General features: G+C 41.0%; 1 protein-coding gene across 1 annotated transcript in view; it reads right to left on the bottom strand.

Annotated features, from left to right (window-relative positions):
* The window catches only part of VWA3B (von Willebrand factor A domain containing 3B), a 60,010-nt gene extending 39,401 nt beyond the window's left edge, over positions 1-20,609 (bottom strand). Inside the window, exons 1-7 of the mRNA XM_034059951.1 lie at positions 20,570-20,609; positions 16,190-16,411; positions 14,288-14,382; positions 11,637-11,887; positions 9,436-9,595; positions 7,676-7,845; positions 5,658-5,782 (exon numbers count right to left, since the gene is read on the bottom strand). Of these exons, the coding sequence (XP_033915842.1) occupies positions 5,658-5,782; positions 7,676-7,845; positions 9,436-9,595; positions 11,637-11,887; positions 14,288-14,382; positions 16,190-16,411; positions 20,570-20,609 (1,063 nt within the window). The remainder of the gene's footprint in view (positions 1-5,657; positions 5,783-7,675; positions 7,846-9,435; positions 9,596-11,636; positions 11,888-14,287; positions 14,383-16,189; positions 16,412-20,569) is intronic.
* Between the last annotated feature and the right edge of the window lie 1,483 nt (positions 20,610-22,092).

Here is a 22,092-nt window from a genome sequence, read left to right as displayed (position 1 = left end):
AAGAATGATATGAAAGTTTTACAAAATAACAACTCAGTTTTAATTCTGAAATGCTTTTAGTTTCCAAGAAATATTCTTAAATGTGTTATTGTACACTGCCATCTCCTGGGACTTTCCTGCATTTCAAAAACATCTGTTTCAGCCGTTGGGACAAAGAACAGCTCTTAATCAAGAAAAAAAAAAAAAAAGCTTTAGTAAAGCAGATCATTCCACAACATAAAACACAAAAGGGAGAAAAAGCCTCAGTCTGTTCTCATTACTTTTAAAGTTCAAGAAAAGTATTCTGTTCAAATACTTCAGAAGGAAGTCAACTTTTCTTCTATAAATGAGCTTTCCCAGAAATACAAAACATACAAAATCTGAGCATTGGCAAAATTCCAGCAAGTAGGGAGCTAGAGAATTTCTGATGAGTAGTCAGCCATTGAATATACGTATATATATATATACATACACCTGTTGTCACAGTTAAAACCACCAAAGATATGCATTCACACCACACATGCACATATTTCCAAATTTAAGATTGCTAAGGATGCAATTCCAGCGAAGCCATCTCTCACTAAATCCAGATATCTTCCATAAGCTATCAAATGCTAGGTTCCAGATTTAATTCTATTAATGTTTTTAATGTTACATTTGAAAATATTGAAAGAACTATGCATATTTCAACTACCCTTAGAACAATACTGATGTTATCATTGTGTTGCTTCATTTCCCCTTAAATTGATGTTATGGACTCATCAAATTTACACAATTACTATTGCAAGGTATGTGTATTTAATTGGTGTCATGAAAAAAGGGGTTTTTCCCTCATTTATGCTGCAGCACTACAAAGTAAACGTGCATGCACTTTCAAAGCAAATATGTTTGATGACACTTAATATAGAGGACAAATGCAGGCATCAACAACTGCACATTGTGAAGTTCAAGCTGCTTAGAAAACCTTTTAGCTGGCAACAGTTCTCCCTGGATTCAACAGGGAGAGCAGGTTGCAAACAGTGACATCTGTAGTGACAACTTTCTTCACACAGGAGGCTCACCTCAACCACCACCTCAGCATCTTTTCTTCTCCAGCAAAGGAGGAGTGGGAAGGAAAAGATACACATTTTGAAACCTAGCTCCAAACTCAAAATATACATACACCATACCACACAGAGTATCTTCCAGGTGTGGTTCTCAACCTGCAGCCTGTCCCTCAAAGCTCATCAGTGAAAAATGACCAAGAAAACACTAACCTCTCTTCAGTTTAAATCCCCTGTGCTCACACTTCAGCTGTGCCATTTTCGGGGGCCACCAACTGAAAAGCAGCTGAATGTCACCCCCCTGGGGGATGCAGTCCTCAACTGCCCCAGGCCCACGGGCTCTTGCACACCTTCAGACACCCGTTCCTCTGGAAAGACCTTGTCTTAAAATAGTCGCTTTATCCTGAGGGGCAAACGGCCCTCCCTGACACCCTGCCCTGCAGGGCCACCCCCCTCAACCGCCCAACCGCCCTGGCTGGCAGTTTAACGGCCAGACCCCTGGGGATCCCCTCGTTCTGATTCAAACAGCACCAGACGGCAACGGCAAGAGGGCGGCCCCCAGGCATGCATGAAGGAGCCGGCAGTAACGCCTCGCTGCCTGCACCGGCCTGCGCTGAGGAGCGCAGTCGGTTACTTTCAGCCTTCACGGCGGCCGTGGTGACCCTGGAAAGCAGCTCACACTGGGTAACGTTTCAGATATGGCCTGTCCTGGGTTAAATGGCTTTTCTGCTCTGGAGGAGGGAAGCCCTGAAAAAGAGGAAGAGGATGGAGAGGGGTGCAGGGAGAGCTTGAGGCATGGAGCAGAGGTATTTTGCTGGCATCAGGGAATTGAGAAGGAAGATGGTGGGTCTAAGCAAAAACCACAGATGCACTTGCACGTGTACACAGAAGCTCATAACCACCCTCATTTCCATTTCCCACTTATTTAACAATCAGGCGATCTTGAAAGAAGCAGCTTTCCCACACTTACTTCCCAGCAGACAAAGTCATCCAGTTTGACAAGTCACTGTAACCCATTTCATTTCATACTCAAGACACAAAACCCACTAAGAAAAAAAAAAAAAAAAAGTTCATGCAAAAAAAAAAAAGAAAAAAACCAAAAAACCCTGCAAAACCTACAATATCTTCAAAACATCAAGCAAATACCAATGCAAAAGCAGCTCATGGAAAACAGAAGCATTTCTTACACTTATGGTTGCCTGACTTAGACCGTGAAGGTAAGCAAATCCAAATATAATGGAATAAGATCTATGTTAAACTTCATTTGCCTGCAAGGCAAATGGGCAGTCATCTTTTCACTGCTGGTCCCTGCCTCAGCCTCTACGTGGCAGCAGAACACAGCAATATTCCCTCAAGCATGGCTCTGTACAATCCGCAGCTAAAGGGGAACGAACGGAGGTTAAAAAGTAGCATTGAAGGAGAGTACACAGCTTTACCTGCGTACCTGCAAGGTCAAGCAGCACTGAAACTCACCGCCGCCTGATCCTGCCCCTTTCCCACTGGGTAAATGGACAAAGTGAATGAACTTTGTATCCCATGTGGTATGGTATATCTGCATTGCTCACTACACATTAGCAAAAAGAGTTGCCAGGCCAGGGTTAAGCTCCTAACACCAGACAAAGCACATGGAAGGAAAAAGCAGAGGCAATGATCTTTGTTACAGCTACTCTTAAGTCATTATCCTGGCTCTCCAAAGGGAGGGTTCAGTCTCTCCCATGTCTGTGTACATAAACAGTACAGAGTTCATTGACTTCAATGTCATACAGGCGGCTGGATCTCTTGTACTTCCATTTTATACACAGTAACCTTCAGGTAAATGTGGAAAATCAAACACACCTAAGAATACAGTCTTACACTATTCATGCAGAGATCAGACACATCCCTCTGGATTTGTCAGATCAGTCAAATCCTGATTTCATCCCATTTGCACTTTCTTTACACATACCAGCTCATCTATACCACCACTGCATGAAGACTTACTATTGTTTCTATTTCAGCCAACAAGCACTCACTCTTCATTTTAGGATCTAGTGCAAAATGCCAATGCTTTTCAAGCCCTGTTTAGCACTTATCTCCCTGTCACTCCAAGTAGATGACACAACTGTACCTCATTTTGGCAAGAACCTCCACAGCTTCCTTCATCTCTTGCTCTCTATGTCTTTGAGTTCCACTCTGTTTCACCTCCCTTCCACTTATAATTTTAACTACATAACAGGATTACTTATTTCTGCAGCTTTTGCAGATGAAGAAGCTACAGGAAAAAATGTAGGCAAAAGTGATAACAGGAAAATCAGTGCTGGATGAGGAGATAGCACCACAAGGATGAAATTAGGCTGTATGTAAAAGCATTTCTCTGCCTTAAGTAAATCTTAGTCTGTCAACACAAGGACTTTAATTCTTCACTGACTTACACCTATTTTGATCTCAATCACCCACTCAAAATGAGTGTTAAAAAAAATCAAATTTGGCAGTTTCTCATGCTTGCTTTCTAAATGACTGCTCAAGATGCAAAACAGGGGAGAATGGAGCTCTTATCTGAAGTTTTAAACAGCTCACTTCCAACTTGTTTTGGTTACACAGATGAAAGAGCGAACACAAAGTTATCCTGTATTTGCAAAATGCTGTTACTCAGTGGATACCCAGAAAACTATCAGATGTCCTTAAAACAGCTTTTCCAGCCTATAAAACATAATGATGAGTTTAAGTTTCCAGCTGTTGCATTTGTGGTACAAAAAGAAACACAATCAAAATATTCCTGTGCCGCCTCTTATTTTCAAGAAATACCACATTTGGAAGATTAAATCTCTGGTTCATTCTCTATTTATTTCCTTGTATAGTTTATGCCACACATCCAAGAACCAGTTTCAGAGCCCATTAGTGAGTAATCATCACGTTTATTATTATTGCCTTCTACACCCTTGAAGGAGTCTCTGAAACAAGAGACATCAGACACAGACCATAATAATGTCTCCAAAAGTGTTTTCTTTTCTGAAAGGACTTTAGATTCTGCATACAACTGACACAGTCTGATTGGCTGCCAGTGATGTCACAACTGTGCTTATAATAGCCAGTAAATGCAGAAAGCTAATTGTGTTCCTTTTTAATGTGTAAATTCTACTCCATAATACCAATAAGACACAACAGACAATGCCCTTCAAGGAGATTACTGCCCTTTTGAGCAATTAAAGCTATTCAGCTTTCAGCTTTAGAAACAGTGGTGAGGAAGTAATTTCAGTCATACAGGAGCTCTAGCCCATCTATTGAAATAGGCGGACTGCCCGGGGCAAGAGGAAGCCAGTTCCCCTTCCACAGACCCCCATATGGGGTCCAGCAAGGAAGCACTCAGAGCAAACTGAAGGCAATTATTACACTGCTCTGAATCAGTATAAAACAAGAAATAAGGGTTTGCAACATACTCTGCTGTTGCTTTCTAAATCCTGCATGGGTGAGGCTTGAGCATCCCTTCACCAAGTGAAAAAACGGGTGACATCTCACCCTCCTTATTTCTGCCCCCCCCCACTATGGCTCTCTTATGCTGTTACAATCATAGTCCTATTGAAGAATAGGCTAGTCCACAAGGAACTAGAGTATAACCTAGGGAGTAAGGGCCAGTTAGTCCAAGACTGACAATCTTAGGTGAATCACTAAATGTCATACATTCCATAGCAGTAAGAGGACAACACCATTCTACATTTGAGCAACACTAATTCCCCCCAGCATAATGGGGTAGTAAGCCATTAGAATAAAGAGGTCTTATGCCTCCTGATACTTTAAATATTTTTTTAATCATTATTTAATGTCCTGATGATAAGGAAAACAGACTTGACATACACTGCCCCACTTCACATCACAAGCTGGTCTCCTCCCAGTTTAGCTGAAACCCCAGTCCAGTCTCACTGAACGATAGGGCTGACTTGACTTACCCAGAGGAAGTTGTGCTGTGACTAGTAAGAAACACAGTGAGCATTTTCTGCCCTGTTTTGCCTCCCAGTTTTCTTTCTGGTTTGTTTCCTCCTGCTGTTTATTTCTGGGTTTTTTTTTTGGGGGGGGTGCGTTTTTTTTTGTGGGGGGGTGTGATTGGTTTGGTTTTGGTTTTTGGGGGGGGGGGTTTATCAATTCCCCCCCCCCTTCTTTGCACCTTCTTTTCTATGGTTCTTTTACTATGCTTCTTGCCTTTCTTTATGACAAATTCACATCTTGAGAGCTGTAAATCAACCTCATGTGGATTTCATCCCATTATATTACATATGAACTTGGTCTGTTTTGATTTGCTGTTGTATGACACAGTCTTCCACACTATTTCTCATTCCTTCTGCCATTTCTGTATACATTTCCACAAGGTCACTGGCATAAGCACACTAGTACTATTCTTCATCTCCCTAAATAAAAGTTCTTTTACCATTTTTCACTTCTCTTTCATTCTCACATGCACATCCTCTACTCTCTTCACTTTTGTCTTTTCCTTTCCCTCTCTTTCCCATACACAGAATTTGAATTTGACCAGTCTTGTTCTCACCCCACCCATGCCTGCAGAAGGCTTATTTTGATTTTACACTTAGCAAGTTCCTGTATGACATTTCTATTCTGAAATCTCACTGAGAAAATCAGTATCATCTTGGTTCATATATTATCTACCTAGGGGCATTCGCCCTTTCACTTTTCTGGAATTCAGGGCAATTAGACCTTTGCCATCCTTTTCACATTTTATTTCAGGTCCAGCAGCATCTCTAGAGTCATTCTTCTCAACAAAAGCATGGAATCTGTAAGACAAAATGAGTTTTCATCAGTATGTAAATATACAAATACCTAATTTTAACGAGATGCATGTCACACATGCAAGATCATAGTGGTGTACAACTTTGGAATTATTTGCTATCTATTCAAGATACCTAAACCTTCAACTATGACACTATTAATGTTATCAAACCTTTCATACACATTTATGTACATCCTGAAGTCTTCTCATGAAGAGCATCCTTTTATTTTGGTATCGTTTACTGTAAGGCACCTTCCTTTTCAGTCTCCTGGAAATCTGTTTTTAATAATGCTTTTAACATGATAAGCAAACATGTCACTTGAGATGTCTAAGATGATGCTAACACATTTTTATCATATTATACTCCCAGCTGAAAGCCCAGCAGGAACATTTATTTCATTATTGACATACAAATCAGGAAGTCAAGCAGACTTCATTTACCCTCATTGTCAAAACAGAAAAGTTCTCAGAACAAGAAAAAGGTGCCTTTCTAAAGCAGAACTACACTAGAAACAGGCTCAAGCCATGAAAAGTGCATGAACTTGGCCATTCCTGTGGGAAAATTGACTTAAACTTATTGACAATTATTGGGCAAATACCTACCAACAAGATATTAATTTGCCTAATAAGTCTCTGCACCAAGGCTAGACCCGTGTAAAAACAAGATTATGAGAATCATATCAAACAAAATGATTCCTCTCAGCTCCCTGCCACAACCCTTCTTGCCTTTCTCTACCAGTCAAGAAACATTCACTTCCGTTTCATAAAGGAGATAAAAACATTGCCAAAATAAAATGAAGGTTGGTGACTGACAATGTACCTGGTATCATGGAGGTACCACTGTTCTAAATGGCCACCATCATTTTAGACACGCATCAGATCAGAGCAAACAACACTTTCCGACAGTTCTGTTTTTTGGCAGATGCTCCATCTCTTAAAAGCTACTTCAAAACACAGATAGCTATAAAAGAGCTAAGCGGCTGCCATCTTACCAATTGCTCTGCTGTCATTTGGGAGATTTCTACTGTTGCAGGTCTTCCCACTCTTGCACAAACAACAGTGAAATAGAAAGAGCTAGCAGCCGTTTCACAGCTCTCCAACTGTACTGTGATTTCTTTTAAGCAAACACCTCCTGAATTATACTGCCCACCTGCTATTCAACATGAGTTTGGTATTGCAGGTTTTTTGTCTGTTCATTTGTTTTGCTTATTTTGATATCAGAATCAAGACTAAAATTTTATTATCTCTTTCTACTTGAAGGCTTTTTCTCACCACACAGCTGATTCCCAGGACAAAGTAGCCAACAAGCCATGTGGAGTATATCAGTTTCCACAATCACACTGAATAGATGCTAGAGCATGGTACAGAACAATATTTCTGCGCAACCAGGCATGATGGATAACACCACATCAGTTTTCTGTTGTTCCAGGAGCTGCCCATTCAAGGACAGGCATCACCTTTTCAGTACACATCTGTATGGCACTTGATCCAACAAAACTCTAGAACTTTTTCTGGTGCCTGTGGATATTGGCAGAGTACAAAGCAATACAATTGAAAATTGTTTCAGTTTATGTTGTGAGCCTTTCTGTGAACAATTTTTCAGACTTCAGAAGAGGACTAGATGACAGACTATTTAGGGTATAAGAAAGGAATGGCCTTTCTGCAAGCCAGTTAGCCCATACATGGAGAGAAGCTGGTCTGTTCAAGTAGGTCCTGCATTTTAACCATATCTCTTGGACTATTTCCCCAGTTTACTCAGATTGCTTATAAAACTACTTTGTCTCATTTTCCTCATAAGTAAATCAGGGATTATATTCAGATGCCTTCCAATACTATTCCTAGCAGCAAAGCACTTTACAAGTACGGAAATCATTACTGTGATTCTTCTTTGTCATACCTGCCAGAGGCCAAGTTGCTCAACTCCTTCAGAAAAAAAATAGTTTCATCTTCCCTTGCATTGAAAGACACAGCGTGGACTGGACAGGGGCCATCAGAAACCTTCTCAAGGAGTAGCTCCTTTGTGTCCACTGGCACATCACCCACAACAAAGTAATAAACAGATTCAGCCTGTCATTAAACAAAAAAAAATAAAAATGGGAATTGGAAGACATTGTTTTACATAGATGCTTGGTACTTACTCAAGCACTGTCCTGTGCTGAGTACGGGTAAGAAATTTTGGTAGAACCGAAGCATTGGGCTATAAGCTAAAGGAATGACAGGAAAAGACATGTCTAGAGAAAAAAGAGCTATTATTATGGAGCAACTTCTGCTGATTAAACCAGTTCTGAGCAATGTTCTGTGAGTATGCAGTTTTTGCCTAGGACTGAACCGGGTCTTCCACAGCCTCTACCCCCAGTACAGTGAAGCTTGCACTCAAGTGAACTGCGAGTTATGAATGATAATGACTGTATTCAGAAATAACTGAAGTTTGTTTCATGTTGAGCTATTGCCACAATTGACTCCTCCAGGTTTCCCATTAGCCTACCAATATCCAGAAAAAGATAGGTATCTCACTGTTGGACAGATTTTAAATTTTATTTATTCATATGTAGATCCACCAGGTACAACAAGCCTCTTTTTTTTCATCCAGACAATACTGAAATCTAAATACAATCTTTTTTTGTTTCCTAACAAGAAATCAGTAATACATTGCAAATGGAAAATGTTAATAAAATTTATGAAAGAGATACTTAAAAAAGCAGTCATATAAAATATCTCTTGCACAATCTGTGCCCCACTCAGTTCCTTTTTAATATCAGTTTCCAGATATCAAGGTTCATATGGATGAGATTCCACCATCATAGGGAACCAGAAGGAAACTCAGGACAAATTTACTTTCTCTTTTGAACAATGTCTCAGAATGAGATTTGCAAAGGAGTTAGGATTGGATCTGTTCACATGAACAGATCTTAATGGCAGCAAAAATCAGTGATTCTAGTCCACACACAATAGGCCAAATTTTCCATAAATTTTTTTTTTGCTGCTAAGGAACTGAAACAATGTGCACTGTAAGCAAATTTCATAAAATATCTTTTTATAACAAAAGTTTCAAGTGACTAGCTCAAGTGATGGCATATATGCTTTATGTCTTGTGACTCTGCTATAACAAATAAACTTTCAGAAACAGAATTTAATTGTAGCAATTTCTGAACATCCTTTGTGTTTCTGTCCTGGAAGAAACTCTGTCTATAACCTGGTTGATAAAAAAGGACTTGCATACCCCTACCATGGGTTAATGCTTAAATAAATCTCTACCTACTATTTTGGATTTGGATACATAATCAAATGAAAATTGTTTCCCTGTCTTCAATAATGTTGCTACTAGCAATTTTCTCATAAACTTGAAGCCCTGAAAAACATATATGGCAAAGAAAGTGGAAGGGAATATGTTTTCTCTTTCCCCTCATGAATGACTATGTTGTTCTGTGTACTGTAGAAAATAGAATAAGCAAGTTTCTGCACTCAAAATGCAGCACATTTACATAAACAGAACGTCAGTAAACACAGTACGCAGCTACAGTTGGGGAAAAAGAAACTTTCCAAATGCTGTCATTAATATTTATCTTTGCAATATTCATCAGGGCAAATCACAGTAGCCAGTCTGGCATGAATATTCTTGGATTTACTTGAGCCTTCTGAAAAGATGTATGAGCTTACCGCCTCATCACTCATGGCTTCCAGCAGAGCTTCAGCAGAGTTGGTATGGCTGGCAGCTGTCGTATGGTCCAGCCTCCAGAGCCATGTAACAGCAGACTTTACAGTATGCTTAGACACAGGAGTAGATTTCTGTTGCCACTTCATAAGATCCCGAGCAGCCCTGAAAATAACATTAACTATAAATCAGAAATGGTGAGAATAATTCTGACAGAGCAAAAGAGTGGAGCTCTGATACTGCTACTATTATTTTATATTGCAAGTAATAATTATAGTAAACCACAGATATTAAATCTAGACCTGCAATAAAAGCAGTAGAGGAAAAATACTGTAATTTAAATTAGAATTTTTTTTGAGACAACTGTTTTCAAAGTAAGGTTAAGAGAGAACTTAAAAGTACTTTAGAAACATTTCCAAATTCATACCTCCCCTTCAAATAAAAACACAGTTTTTTCAAGTATCTATGAAAAAAACCCTTGGCTTCCAGAGGTCTCATTCAACAACTTCCTGCATGATCTTTGTGCTAGACCATTTTAACTGAAACACTTTTTTTGCAGTAGGGCTGATACTTACCTACACACCAACATAAAACTTGTGATGCCAAGCTTTTTTACATTTTAATTGATCAAGGGCCGTAGTCTTACTGGCAGTACAGAAGTATAAAATATATGACTATGCACAATTCTGCATTTGCACATAAAAAGACAGCAAATTAAAAAACAGCTGGTTTCAGTAGCTGTAACATTCCATCCACTATTTTGAAGTTTCCTGCAAATCTAAAGGACAAGTATGTTTTCCAAGATTATTTTAAATTAATAACTGATATGCTCCATTATCCTTTGTCTCCCTCCTGCAAAAGCAGACAAATCAATGAACACAGTTACTGTGCCTCAAATTTGACTTGGCTTTGCAGATTATTTTTAAAGAAAATGGTTTATGTGCTTCTCAAACGCTATAGAAGTTATCTTCTACTTTCAAATCTCAGCTGTATCACAAGTTAGAGGATTAAGATAGGGCACCAGAATCAAATCTGTAGGACAAAGCTTGGGTAAAACGTCTTTAAGAATCACACTGTAGCTGCAAGTTATGATTGTGGAGCCAATTTAAAAATTATATGACCTAATTTGTGCATCTTTTTCTCATAGTTACAAATTTCTATTCATCTATCCAAATCCAAGCTTATGTGTTCAAACCTTTATGCATATATGAGAATTTCTGCAGGGATACATAAATTTTAATAGCTGCTTCTATTCTTCTATTTTAACTAAACCCAAATTCATTTACTCATGTTAGGGAACAAGCACTTGTCTTTTATTATGGAAATCTAGTATTGTTTCCTAGTTCTGCTGCTGAGTTTGGTGACCATGGAAATCTATAGAAATACAAATGACTATGCCTGTGCCCATGGCACTTGCAGGAGTGTACATTTAGCTGTAAGGCAGAAACATGTAATGCCTGTAGACACAAGAATGCCTGGGCAGTCAGTAGGACCTCACTGTTTCACTCTGTAACACTTAGAACCCTGTAGAGTGCTACTGCTATTGCAAAGTCCCCCTTATCATTCTGTTTTTTTGTGCTACATTTGTAGAAGGCATATATCAGTATTTAGGTTCTGTTAGTCTTTGCTTTTCAGATAACAACAGTCTTCTGTTAAATGCAAGTAGCAAGCTTAGCATGACTATTGGGTGAACCTTAGTGGAAAATCTACAGATACATCATGACTACAGAAAGTGTATTATACAAACACATGTCGATATGATATGCTACTCCTTTTTGTTCTACAGCAAAGGACAGATATGGACTCCTTTGTTCAGCCTAGAGAAGAGAGAGCTCTGGGAAGACCTTATTGCAGCCTTTCAGTACCTAAAGGGTGCTTATAAGAAAGATGGGAACAGACTTTTTAGCAGGGCCTGTTGTAATGTTGGTGATGGTTTTAAACAAAAAGAGAGGAGATTTAGATTAGAGATAAGGAAATATATTTTTTACAATGAGTGTGGTGAAACACTAGAAAAGGTTGTCCAGGAAGGTGGTAGATGCCCCATCCCTGGAAACATTCAAGGTCAGGTTGGATGGGGCTCTGAGCAACCTGATCTAGTTGAAGATGTCCCTGCTGATTGCAGGGTGGTTGGACTAGATGGCATTAAAGGTTCCTCCCAACCCAAACTGTTCTATGATTCTTTAATTCTCTGATTCTTTCTGCTTACCGAATGAGGTTGAATTTGGCAATTTGGGTCACCTGTTCCATGAGTACCATAGAAAGTGCATCCCGACATAGATCAAATTCAGCTGGAGCTACAGTGCCAAAATCCAAAACAATGACAATGGACCGTTCTTGAATCACTCCAAATATCTGTCGGCTCTCACTGGTTAACCATTCCATTCGCTGCTTATATAGCTCAATAGCTCCCATTAGACAATCCACAAAATGAAGAATCAGTTCTTTTTTGGCTGTCAGCTTTATTTAAATAAAGGAGAGAAGGAAATTGAACATCAAAACAAATAATACAAATGCAGCCCCAAGCTTAGCACAGCTGCAATGGCTGGTTTGCAAGTGCCAGATATGCCAGCCAAGGTAGCATTGAAAACAGCCCATTTTTCTTCCACTATTTCAAGAGCAAATACTTGACAAATGCATCTAAGCTATAAAGAAAAGACCCAGCATTTTGTCCTAATTGCTTTTCATAATCTTTTTATATGAGCATGGGACAGTGCCAGTGGGTTGTCTGACTTGTCTGTCTCAAGACTGGAGTAATTAGAATGAGCTGAAAACAGGCTAGGATGTAAAAAGGATTGCAGAGCAGATGGGTGAACAAACAAGGACACAGAAACTTTGTACCTTCTTAGACTACATTTTTGACTGGCTCTTGAAATTTTGTACAGATAAAAGGGAGTGTATGGTTTTATTCTGGGGCACTTCAATCTCCATCTTTTCTTTAGCATTTGAAAGGAAAATGTAAAATATTTCCTGTTTGTACTGTTATTTCACTAACAATAGCCAGCATTAACAGATTAACTGTTTGTGGGTAAGTGCTTAGGCAAATTTAGTTCAGACAACTGCAATCAACAACTAAAGCTTCCCATACCATATCAGTAAAATGAGAAAAACATAGATTCAGTATTAAAATTAAAACCAGCAGATCCTCCCTATGTATATATGTAGACACGTTCCTGATGCAAAAGGATCTGTGGGTTTAAAAATTCACCACTGGTGCCGGTAAAAACCTACCCCCAATATATCTGACCCATGTAAGTTCATTTATCAGTTACCTTCAACCTCTAATCACCTTTCCGAGACTCAGTGCAAAACCTTTGAGATACAAATGTTTTTAAACAAGAACATTTCTCTGGGAGAAGATATTTTGTGTGTCAGTCTGCACATGTCTTTCTTTCATTTGTATTTTTCTCTGTTCTTTAATGTCAGCTAGGGCCCTGTAATGTGCCTCCCAGATACAGTCTCAGGCTGTCTGCCAAAAGAATGTAGTAGGCCTGGGAAGGAGCACTTAGAAAATCCAGTTTCCTTCTATGACAGCCAGATTCATACAAAGAAGCTTATTACAGTACACAGATTAAACTCCATCTTAAATTAAAGCCGTTTTCTTACACCACCCCTTCACTTTTAGTTGACCAGTCCAGATTCCAATTTCTCTGAGGGCTGGAAAACTTCTGGTACTGTCCAGCCTAAATTTACTCCTGGCAGTTCATACTCATCTATTCTTGGACTAGCATGCCTTTTAGCGGAAAACTATAGCTTTCCCCTATCCCTGTAATTTGCCTTTCTGTAGGCATTCAAAAGCGATAATGCTACCCTTTGTCAGTCTTCTTCAGTCTTACATAAGTCAACAACAAATAAGCACTCTTACAAGATCAGCACTCCACTGCAGTTCATCCCACTTGCTCTTTCCAGTACCTGTTCTGGCTTGAACTGCTTCTTCTCAGCTTGTGGTAACTGTATAAAATATTGCACACAACATCCTAAATGAAATCTCACCAGATCTTGTATAGTGGCATTGTTAACTTAATGCTACCAGAAATGTCTTTCCTACTGCTCGCAACTAGATGATGTTAAGGTCCTTTCCAACCCTAACTATTCTATGATTCTATGATTTTATGTAGATATTTCATGTGGAATTAATGGAGAAAAATGAGGGGGAAGGGCCCCTGAAATAGCTCTTTTCCCCTTTTTAATATCTGTGCCTCAGAAGTTACTAAAGTGATCAGAAAAAAATGTGAACACATTTGCTTTTATAAAATCCTTTATGAATTAACTCTCTCCCCTCCTGGTTCACATGCTATCTCTTCAATCAGAATCCATCCTCTTAACAATAGGGCAGCCGGCAGCTGTTGCTAAGACATTCCTTAGAACATGAGCCTGGGCAGAGATCCAGCTAGCTGTCTCTATAGAGTAGGCTGAGCCTTTTGTGACCCACTGGCACTAAGCAAAGCAGCACTTTGCATCAGCAATGACAGCACATTATGTCTTCTTATTTCAGCAACCCATTTGTTTTATTGACTACGATTTTATTTTTTTAACTCAGACGAGCATCTTAAGTGTTCCCTCTTTCAAGACAAGGTAAATGTTGCTTAGAAACTGCAGTTTTGTCTGGAAAGATATACTGCAATGCTGCACTAAGGCAAGGGCATAGATTTTGCAAGGAAAAAAATGAAAAGATAACTAGCTTCTGTACCACTGATTGTTATCACTAACAGCTTGACAAAACAGAAAAAATGAACAAAAGATAAAGTTCTCACAAAGAATATTTCATGCCATAGGGAGACATTTTAGCCACATCATTCTGCTGCAGTGATAATAACTTCTAAGTGTACAGGGAAGTTACCGCAAGTAAGTCACACTTACATTATACACACTGCCATCTTGTGCTTCCTTGTACTGAGGAAACAGACCATCTGCATACCGAGAAGCCACAGATTTCCCCAGGATGGTCACATAATCTACAGTAAAGGTTACAAAAGATCAAGTTGCTAATCTTAAGGATTACTTCAAACAGATATTTTTCAGGTTAATGTGCATACCATTCATGTCTGAGGCACATGCATCTGTACTGAACTCTTGACATTAAGAAACTTGAGAGAAATTCTAATTATATCCTTGTTTTACAATTTTTTCTGGCTATGTCTATGACAGCCTGGGCACCCAGTCTTTGCTTTAGCTCTGCTGTAAGTACACCTATGTCAAGTTCTGATAGTGGACCTCTCTCATGGATAGACCTCTCAGTCCTACATATTAACCCTGTCTCCAGTTCTGTCTCCCAGATGTGCCTGTAAGACCTATACTATGGCCTTGTCTCCAGTCTTGTCTCTGGCTCCATCTTCTGCTGCTCCGGGCTGCTCTCCTTGACTGACCTGACATGGTTCATCATCTCACCCCATCTGTAACTGTCTGTGAACACTGTTAGCAGCACCCTGCTCTGCCTGCATTGCTTAGATGGTCAGTGAAGGCACTGCCTGGGCTGCAATCCCCTTTGGCTTGTGTCTCAGTTTCCCCCCATGGAGCAGTCCCGCTCTTGCTGTTCCCTGCCAGTTTAGTCAGAAGTGGGGAAAAAAAACGTATTTAATTATTTATAGGCCAGAAAGCTACATGGAAATGCAATAAATGAAACATCTAGGCAATTACACTTCTGTATTATCCATTTACCTCACAACGGGACTTGCAAATATTTGTCCATCAAACAAAATACAAAATCTGGTACAGATAATGCTGTTCTCTTACACAACTAAATGGGTGCAGAAGTGAGTGTAACTAAGGAAAAGGTTGCACTCTGCTCTTTCAGTAGCTAGAAATCTTCTACAGGATCTCCACTGATAGGAAAACATTAGGGGTGGGAATATTTAACGTCACAAAGCAACTCTTCTGTACAGCATGCTGCCCTGCTAAGCTGGTACATTCTGCTCCTAAAATTATGCTGTAACTACATTAACCCTCCTCAACAGTTTATTCTTCATCTATAGCATACAGGATTTCAGGATCTGCACTGTTGATCTTCGAATGCCCCACGAACGTAAGCCAGATAAAATCTTAAATTATGCAACCTAGAACAATTACAATACATTACAATCCCTTCTTCTCAGATGGCAAGCTGTTCAAATAAAAGAGTATCTTACTATGCTCTGCAAAGCACTATTATGGCAATGGTTAATAATTATTAGCAAACTCTTCCTCTCTGGCTGTCAGTAACTGCAAAGGAACATTTTTCCATAGCCTGACTCTGCATGAAAAGCAGCCTGAATTCTAATGAAATTTAACTTCTTCCTCAATGCCGGATCCCTGGAAATAATATACTGTTCCCAAGCAGGTTGGCTGGCCCTTTTGATCATCTAGCTGATCACAGATTATGGCACAGCATGCATTATATTTGCTCTCTAAAAATAGACAGATGTTATGGTGCATTATTTGCAGAAAAAAGACTAACAGCCTCAGCAGCACGAGTTATTTCCCAGCAACAGCTAAATTGGAGATGATCTGAACTGGAGCCTAGGGTAAAGCAACAGTATGGTTGAGTAAGAAAAGCTCTTCTCAGATCCTAAATCCTTCTCAGATCAAAAGGAGATGCAGTTCCTCAGTTCTATGAAGTGGCAATGTCAGCAATGGTGGATGCAGCTTCCATTTCTGCCATTTTCATAAGAGAAGAGACAAAGTGAAAATCTCTGCTATGTATAATGGAATGCAAAAGACCATGACGCTACAAACTGTTCAAAGTCGGGGGGGTTATTATTATTCTGTTACTGACTTGTCCTATACCTTTCCTGTGCTGAAATCCAATCTGTGACAAGATCTGGGATAGGGACAGTTTATTTCTTTTGAGCCCATGAAGTTGAAGCCATTTAGAAGATGAAACAAGGGGTTGTACATCCACGTCCCACTGACTCACAGCCAGTCCTCTTTCCTTCTCTTTTGTTTTCTGCTTGTGGGCCTCACGGGAATCTTCAGGATCTTGTCTGTGCCTTGAATCAAAACCATCTGCTATAAAGAGAAACAAGGGAAATACAACATTTATACTTCAACCAAACAATTCACTTGAATTACCTCCTTTATCTGTATTCTGTGGTACAAGTACATACATACACACATACACACATGCAAGTACATACATACATGTAGTTCACTTCCTTTCTCCTTTTGTTATACTGAACAATGTTATTATCTGTAACGTTGCTCTCAGTCCTACATATCTACTTGCTATTATGTCTTTACTATCCATTTATTCAAGCAAATGTCTCTTCTATGCTGATATCCAAGCCCTAAATCTAAGTCCAGTTTGTCAAATGGCAATTCTTCCAGCTCCTAAGACATCTCTCCTAAGTCTTAGGAATCAGAACTCATAATAGGCATTCAAAGATTGCCAGACCATCACTACACACACATTAGAAGCATTATGCAATAAACAAGGGTTTCTTAACAATTACATGTTGAACTACCATAAGCAATAGCAGCACCCACAGCAGATCCTGACTTTGTTGCAAGGTTGGTGAACTCTCTCTCCTCACATTATAGAATCAAAGTCATAGAATAGTTAGGGTTGGAAAGGACCTTAAGATCATCTAGTTCCAACCCCCTGCCACGGGCAGGGACACCTCACACTAGACCATGCCACTCAAGGCTTCATCCAACCTGGCCTCAAACACTGCCAGGTATGGAGCATTCACAACTTCCTTGAACAATCCATTCCAGTGCCTCACCACCCTCACAGTAAAGACCTTCCTCCTTATATCCAATCTAAATTTCCCCTGTTTAAGTTTGAACCTGTTACCCTTTGTCCTGTTACTACAGTCTCTAATGAAGAGTCCCTCCCCAGCACCCTTATAGGCCCCCTTCTGGTACTGGAAGGCTGCTATCACAGAATCACAGAATCCCGAGGGTTGGCAGGGACCTCGAAAGATCATCTACTCCAACCCCCCTGCAAGAGCAGGGTAATGTAGAGTACATCACACAGAAACTTGTCCAGGCGGGCCTTGAATATCTCCAACGTAGGAGACTCCACAACCTCCCTGGGCAACCTGTTCCAGTGCTCTGTCACTCTTCCAGTAAAGAAGTTCTTCCTGATGTTAACGTGGAACCTCCTATGCTCCAGTTTACACCCACTGCCCCTTGTCCTGTCACTGGATATCACTGAAAAAAAACTAGCTCCATCATCCTGACACCCACCCTGTACATATTTGTAAACACTGATGAGGTCACCCCTCAGTCTCCTCCAAGCTAAAGAGACTCGGCGCCCTCAGTCTCTCCTCATAAGGGAGGTGTTCCACTCCCTTTATCATCTTTGTGGCTCTGCGATGGACTCTTTCAAGCAATTCCCTGTCCTTCTTGAACTGAGGGGCCCAGAACTGGACACAATATTCCAGATGCAGCCTCACCAAGGCAGAGTAGAGGGGGAGGAGAACCTCTCTTGCCCTACTAACCACACCCTTTCTAATGCACCCTAGGATGCCATTTGTCTTCTTGGCCACAAGGGCACATTGCTGGCTCATGGTCACCCTCCTATCCACCAGGACCCCCAGGTCCCTTTCCCCTTCACTCCTTTCCAGTAGGTCAACCCCCAACCTGTACTGGTACATGGGGTTGTTCTTCCCCAGATGCAAGACTCTACACTTGCCCTTGTTGAATTTCATCAAGTTTCTCCCCGCCCAACTCTCCAGCCTGTCCAGGTCTCACTGAATGGCAACACAGCCTTCTAGTGTGTCAGCCACTCCTCCCAATTTAGTGTCATCAGCGAACTTGCTGAGGGTACACTCAGTTCCCTCATCCAGGTCGTTGATGAAGATACTAAACAGCACTGGTCCCAGCACCAACCTCTGAGGGACTCCACTAGTTACAGACCTCCAGCTAGATTCTGTGCCATTGACCACAACTCTCTGCCTTCTTCCTTTCAACCAGTTCTTGATCCACCTCACTACCTGACCGTCAAGCCCACACTTCCTTAGCTTATCTATGAGAATGCTGTGGGAGACAGTATCAAATGCCTTACTGAAATCAAATAAAAACACATCTACCGCTCTACCATCATCCCTCCACCCAGTTACTACCTCATAGAAGGCTATAAGGTTGGTCAAACATGACTTCCCCCTGGTAAAAACATGTTGGCTGTTCTTAATGACCCCCTCATCCTTGATATGTCTAGAGATGGTGTCAAGAATAAGTTGTTCCATCACCTTTCCAGGGACAGAGGTAAGACTGACCAGTCTATAATTACCCGGGTCCTCCTTCTTGCCCTTCTTATAGACTGGCATGACATTTGCCATCTTCCAATCCTCAGGCACCTCTCCCGTTTCCCACGACTTACCAAAGATGATGGAGAGTGGCCTAGCAATGACCTCCGCCAGCTCCCTCAGCACCTGTGGGTGTATCTTCCCCAGGCTGAACAGCACCAACTTTCTCAGCCTATTTTCATATGGGAGGTGCTCCAGCCCTCTGATCATCCTCATGGCCCTCCTCTGGACTTGTTCCAACAGTTCCATGTCCTTTTTATGTTGAGGACACCAGAACTGCACACAATACTCCAAGTGAGGTCTCACGAGAGCAGAGTAGAGGGGCAGGATCACCTCCTTTGACCTGCTGGTCAAGCTCCTTTTGATGCAGCTGAGGATACGGTTGGCTTTCTGGGCTGTAAGCACACACTGCTGGCTCATTTTCTTTTTCCCGTCAGCCACCACCCCCAAGTCCGTCTCTGCAGGGCTGCTCTGAATCTCTTCTCTGCCCAACCTGTAGCTGTGCCTGGGATTGCTCTGACCCAGGTGTAGGACCTTGCAGTTGGCACAGTTAAACTTCATGAGGTTGGCATCAGCCCACCTCACAAGCGTGTCAAGGTCCCTCTGAATGGCATTCCTTCCCTCCAGCGTATCAACCGAACCACACAGCTTGGTGTCATCAGCAAACTTGCTGAGGGCGCACTCAATCCCACTGTCCATGTCACTGACAAAGATGTTGAGCAAGACCAGTCCCAACACTGATCCCTGAGGGACAACACTCATTACTGGTCTCCAGCTGGACACTGAGCTGTTGACTACAACTGTTTGCATGCACTCATCCAGTGTAAATGCAACCTCAGGTGTAAATGATGGTTCTGGCAGTATCTGCTCCGGGCTGTGATGGATCATGTACATGCACAGGAGATCATGGACATGAATGTCCAGTTTCATCTAAAGTTCTAGAGAACAAGAAAGATACTTCAGCACTGATGTATAGTTGGCTGGGCTAGCTCCACTTGCAACTGGCAGCAGTGGCAGCCCAGAGCCCAGAGTGGCTGAGGCAGAAATGGGAGCAATGACAACAGTAATGCCTCTGTTCTTCAGCACAGAGGTTCTAGAAGGTCTTTGGTATTTCCTGTTCATTCTCAAAATACTCTTCATGAGCTAAGCTGGCTCTTGTTGATTAAATACCCTTGCTGTATCTTAGTTTACTTTCTGTGGACTTTTTAAATTTCTGTCTATTTTCCTCAGCATCAGCATTATCTGGAGTATACCAGTTCTCTGTTGCTGTAAATGTACTGCATGGATCAAACTGGTCAAAATACAAAGAACGGTACTTCTACCTTTAATGACTGAAAAGTAACCTTCAGTCTAGACTGAAATATGATCAGAACTCTCTGCTAAGATCAAATATTACAACAACTGACCTGGTTACAAAGTTTCATTAGGTAGACTGTTCCTCAGTTAATAATACATAAAGGAAATGAGTCTATATCTTCAAAAATCATCTTTCAGTGACAGCAGGCTTCTATATGATGCAGTCTGGCACCAGCTCTTTCACAGTTATCAGTCCTGCAAGCAGAGTGCGGGGCTGGCATGCCTGTTGAGGTTGGCATTCTACCAGCCTTCCTCCTCTGCTCAATACAGAAGCGGTAGTGACAGATGTTAACTCTAGAGAGACAGGTGAAGGTTTGCAGCTTTTTGAGTTTTGTGCATAGTCAGACACTGTTTATAGTCACTTGGACAGTCATCCCCAGTTTCCTCTTCTGAAAAGGCAGAAAGGCCTGCACAGCACCCCATATACAGCCCAGGTGTGTCACGGCTTCAGACTGGCTTATATACAGCCAGCAGCTTGCACACCACAGTGCTGCAAACAAAACTGAAAGTTATCCAGGAAAACATGGCATCTGTGTAGAAATAGTCCTGAAATACTCACAGTCACTCCAAACAAATCTCTTACATGGATTGCCAGTCATGATAGATCTCTTGATTGGCAGATTCTCTTTTCTTTCTTCTTAAAAACCTGAGGAATTATCATGTTTTAAAAAAATTAAAATATTGCCATGCACAGGTCAATGTAAGAACTGGAGACCAGCTCCACAGGCCCAGCCAACAGTAAACTGCAGAAGGCTGAGGTCGAGATTTTCCTGAAGGAAAATAATATTATAAATGAAAAAGGATAGCTACTCCACACGTTGAGAAAGGCTGAAGTTAGATTTGACAGGGAGCCCCATACTCAGAAAATGGGAAAGTGGTAAATGGTTTCCCTTAGTTCACTCTAAATTATCATAAGAAAGAGCCAATGTAGAAGTTTACATACATATATGCTAGAAAAATGACTGTGGTGTTTTGGCCTGCTGTCAGCCAGTTGTATTATATTCCATTATTGCTTTGCATTATACCTTACCTTTGCTATAATCCAATTTATGACTAAACCTGGGAGTATCTGAGACACAATTTGGTGAAGAGATTCATAACTTTGCCTATAAGACTACAAGATGATTCACAAAGAAAGAGAATTATGTGCGTATACATGTTTGTGTATGTGGTGTAAGGCCCAACTGTGAATAAGACACAATATATGAACAGAAAACAAAACACCGGAGGAAGCAAGGTAGCATAGCTAGATTGGCTGAGGGTATAGCTTTGAGACATGGTGTTTTGCCATCTAGTTGGTTCTTCTTTTAACAAACAAGATGAATGAATAAGGGATATTAATGAATCGCTAGCAGGCCAGCTGCTAGCTGTTGTCATCACACAGTTTTTCATACAGGAAAAGCAAAACTGGGATAAAATAATAACCCAAAGACTTAGCCTCCTCCCTCTTCATTGCAGAACTGAACATGCTATTTATTTCTCTTATATGGGTTTGAATACCCATACAGACACATACAAACCATTCCAGTCTTTGCCCTGCTCATGCAGAAAGGAATGAACAATGTGAAAGGCAGGGTGTTGAGCACAAGATGCCTGCCAGCAGCACAAGCCCTGACTAGCCTGAGCTTGGTTGGTGTCAGTAGAGGCAAAAGGAGCCCTTGCCACAGAGAAGCCATGGCAGACAGTGCCCATAGCAAACGGCCATAGCGAGCCACCAGACTTGTGCCATTTCTCCCTCAGGCTGCAGAAACAGTGCCACAGCACTCTCAGGGTACTCGCCAAGACATGTTTCAAGCAGCAGCCTGCATCAGAGAACAAATCCTGAGTGCCATCTCATTTTCCAGATGTGCAAGGGTGTGGCAACAAATTTTCCCATGCATTAGCCTCCAGCACCTCCATGTGAAATGCTGGTGCCGCCGTATGAAAAGTAGCATTTGGAAGGAGACGAAGAGACTTCCAATAGAAAGAGTGAGTTTACCTCAAGCCTTGGAGAGGCAAGTTCAAAACCGATGACAGCCGGGATAACCTTCAGCATGAAGTCTGTATCAAAACAGGTTATTTTCAAAAGGAGAACAACAGTTC

Source organism: Melopsittacus undulatus, chromosome 2, assembly GCF_012275295.1.
Source record: "Melopsittacus undulatus isolate bMelUnd1 chromosome 2, bMelUnd1.mat.Z, whole genome shotgun sequence".
Taxonomy (NCBI): domain Eukaryota; kingdom Metazoa; phylum Chordata; class Aves; order Psittaciformes; family Psittaculidae; genus Melopsittacus; species Melopsittacus undulatus.
The sequence above is the reverse complement of the archived record's forward strand: the minus strand, read 5'-3'. Positions and strand labels throughout refer to the sequence as shown.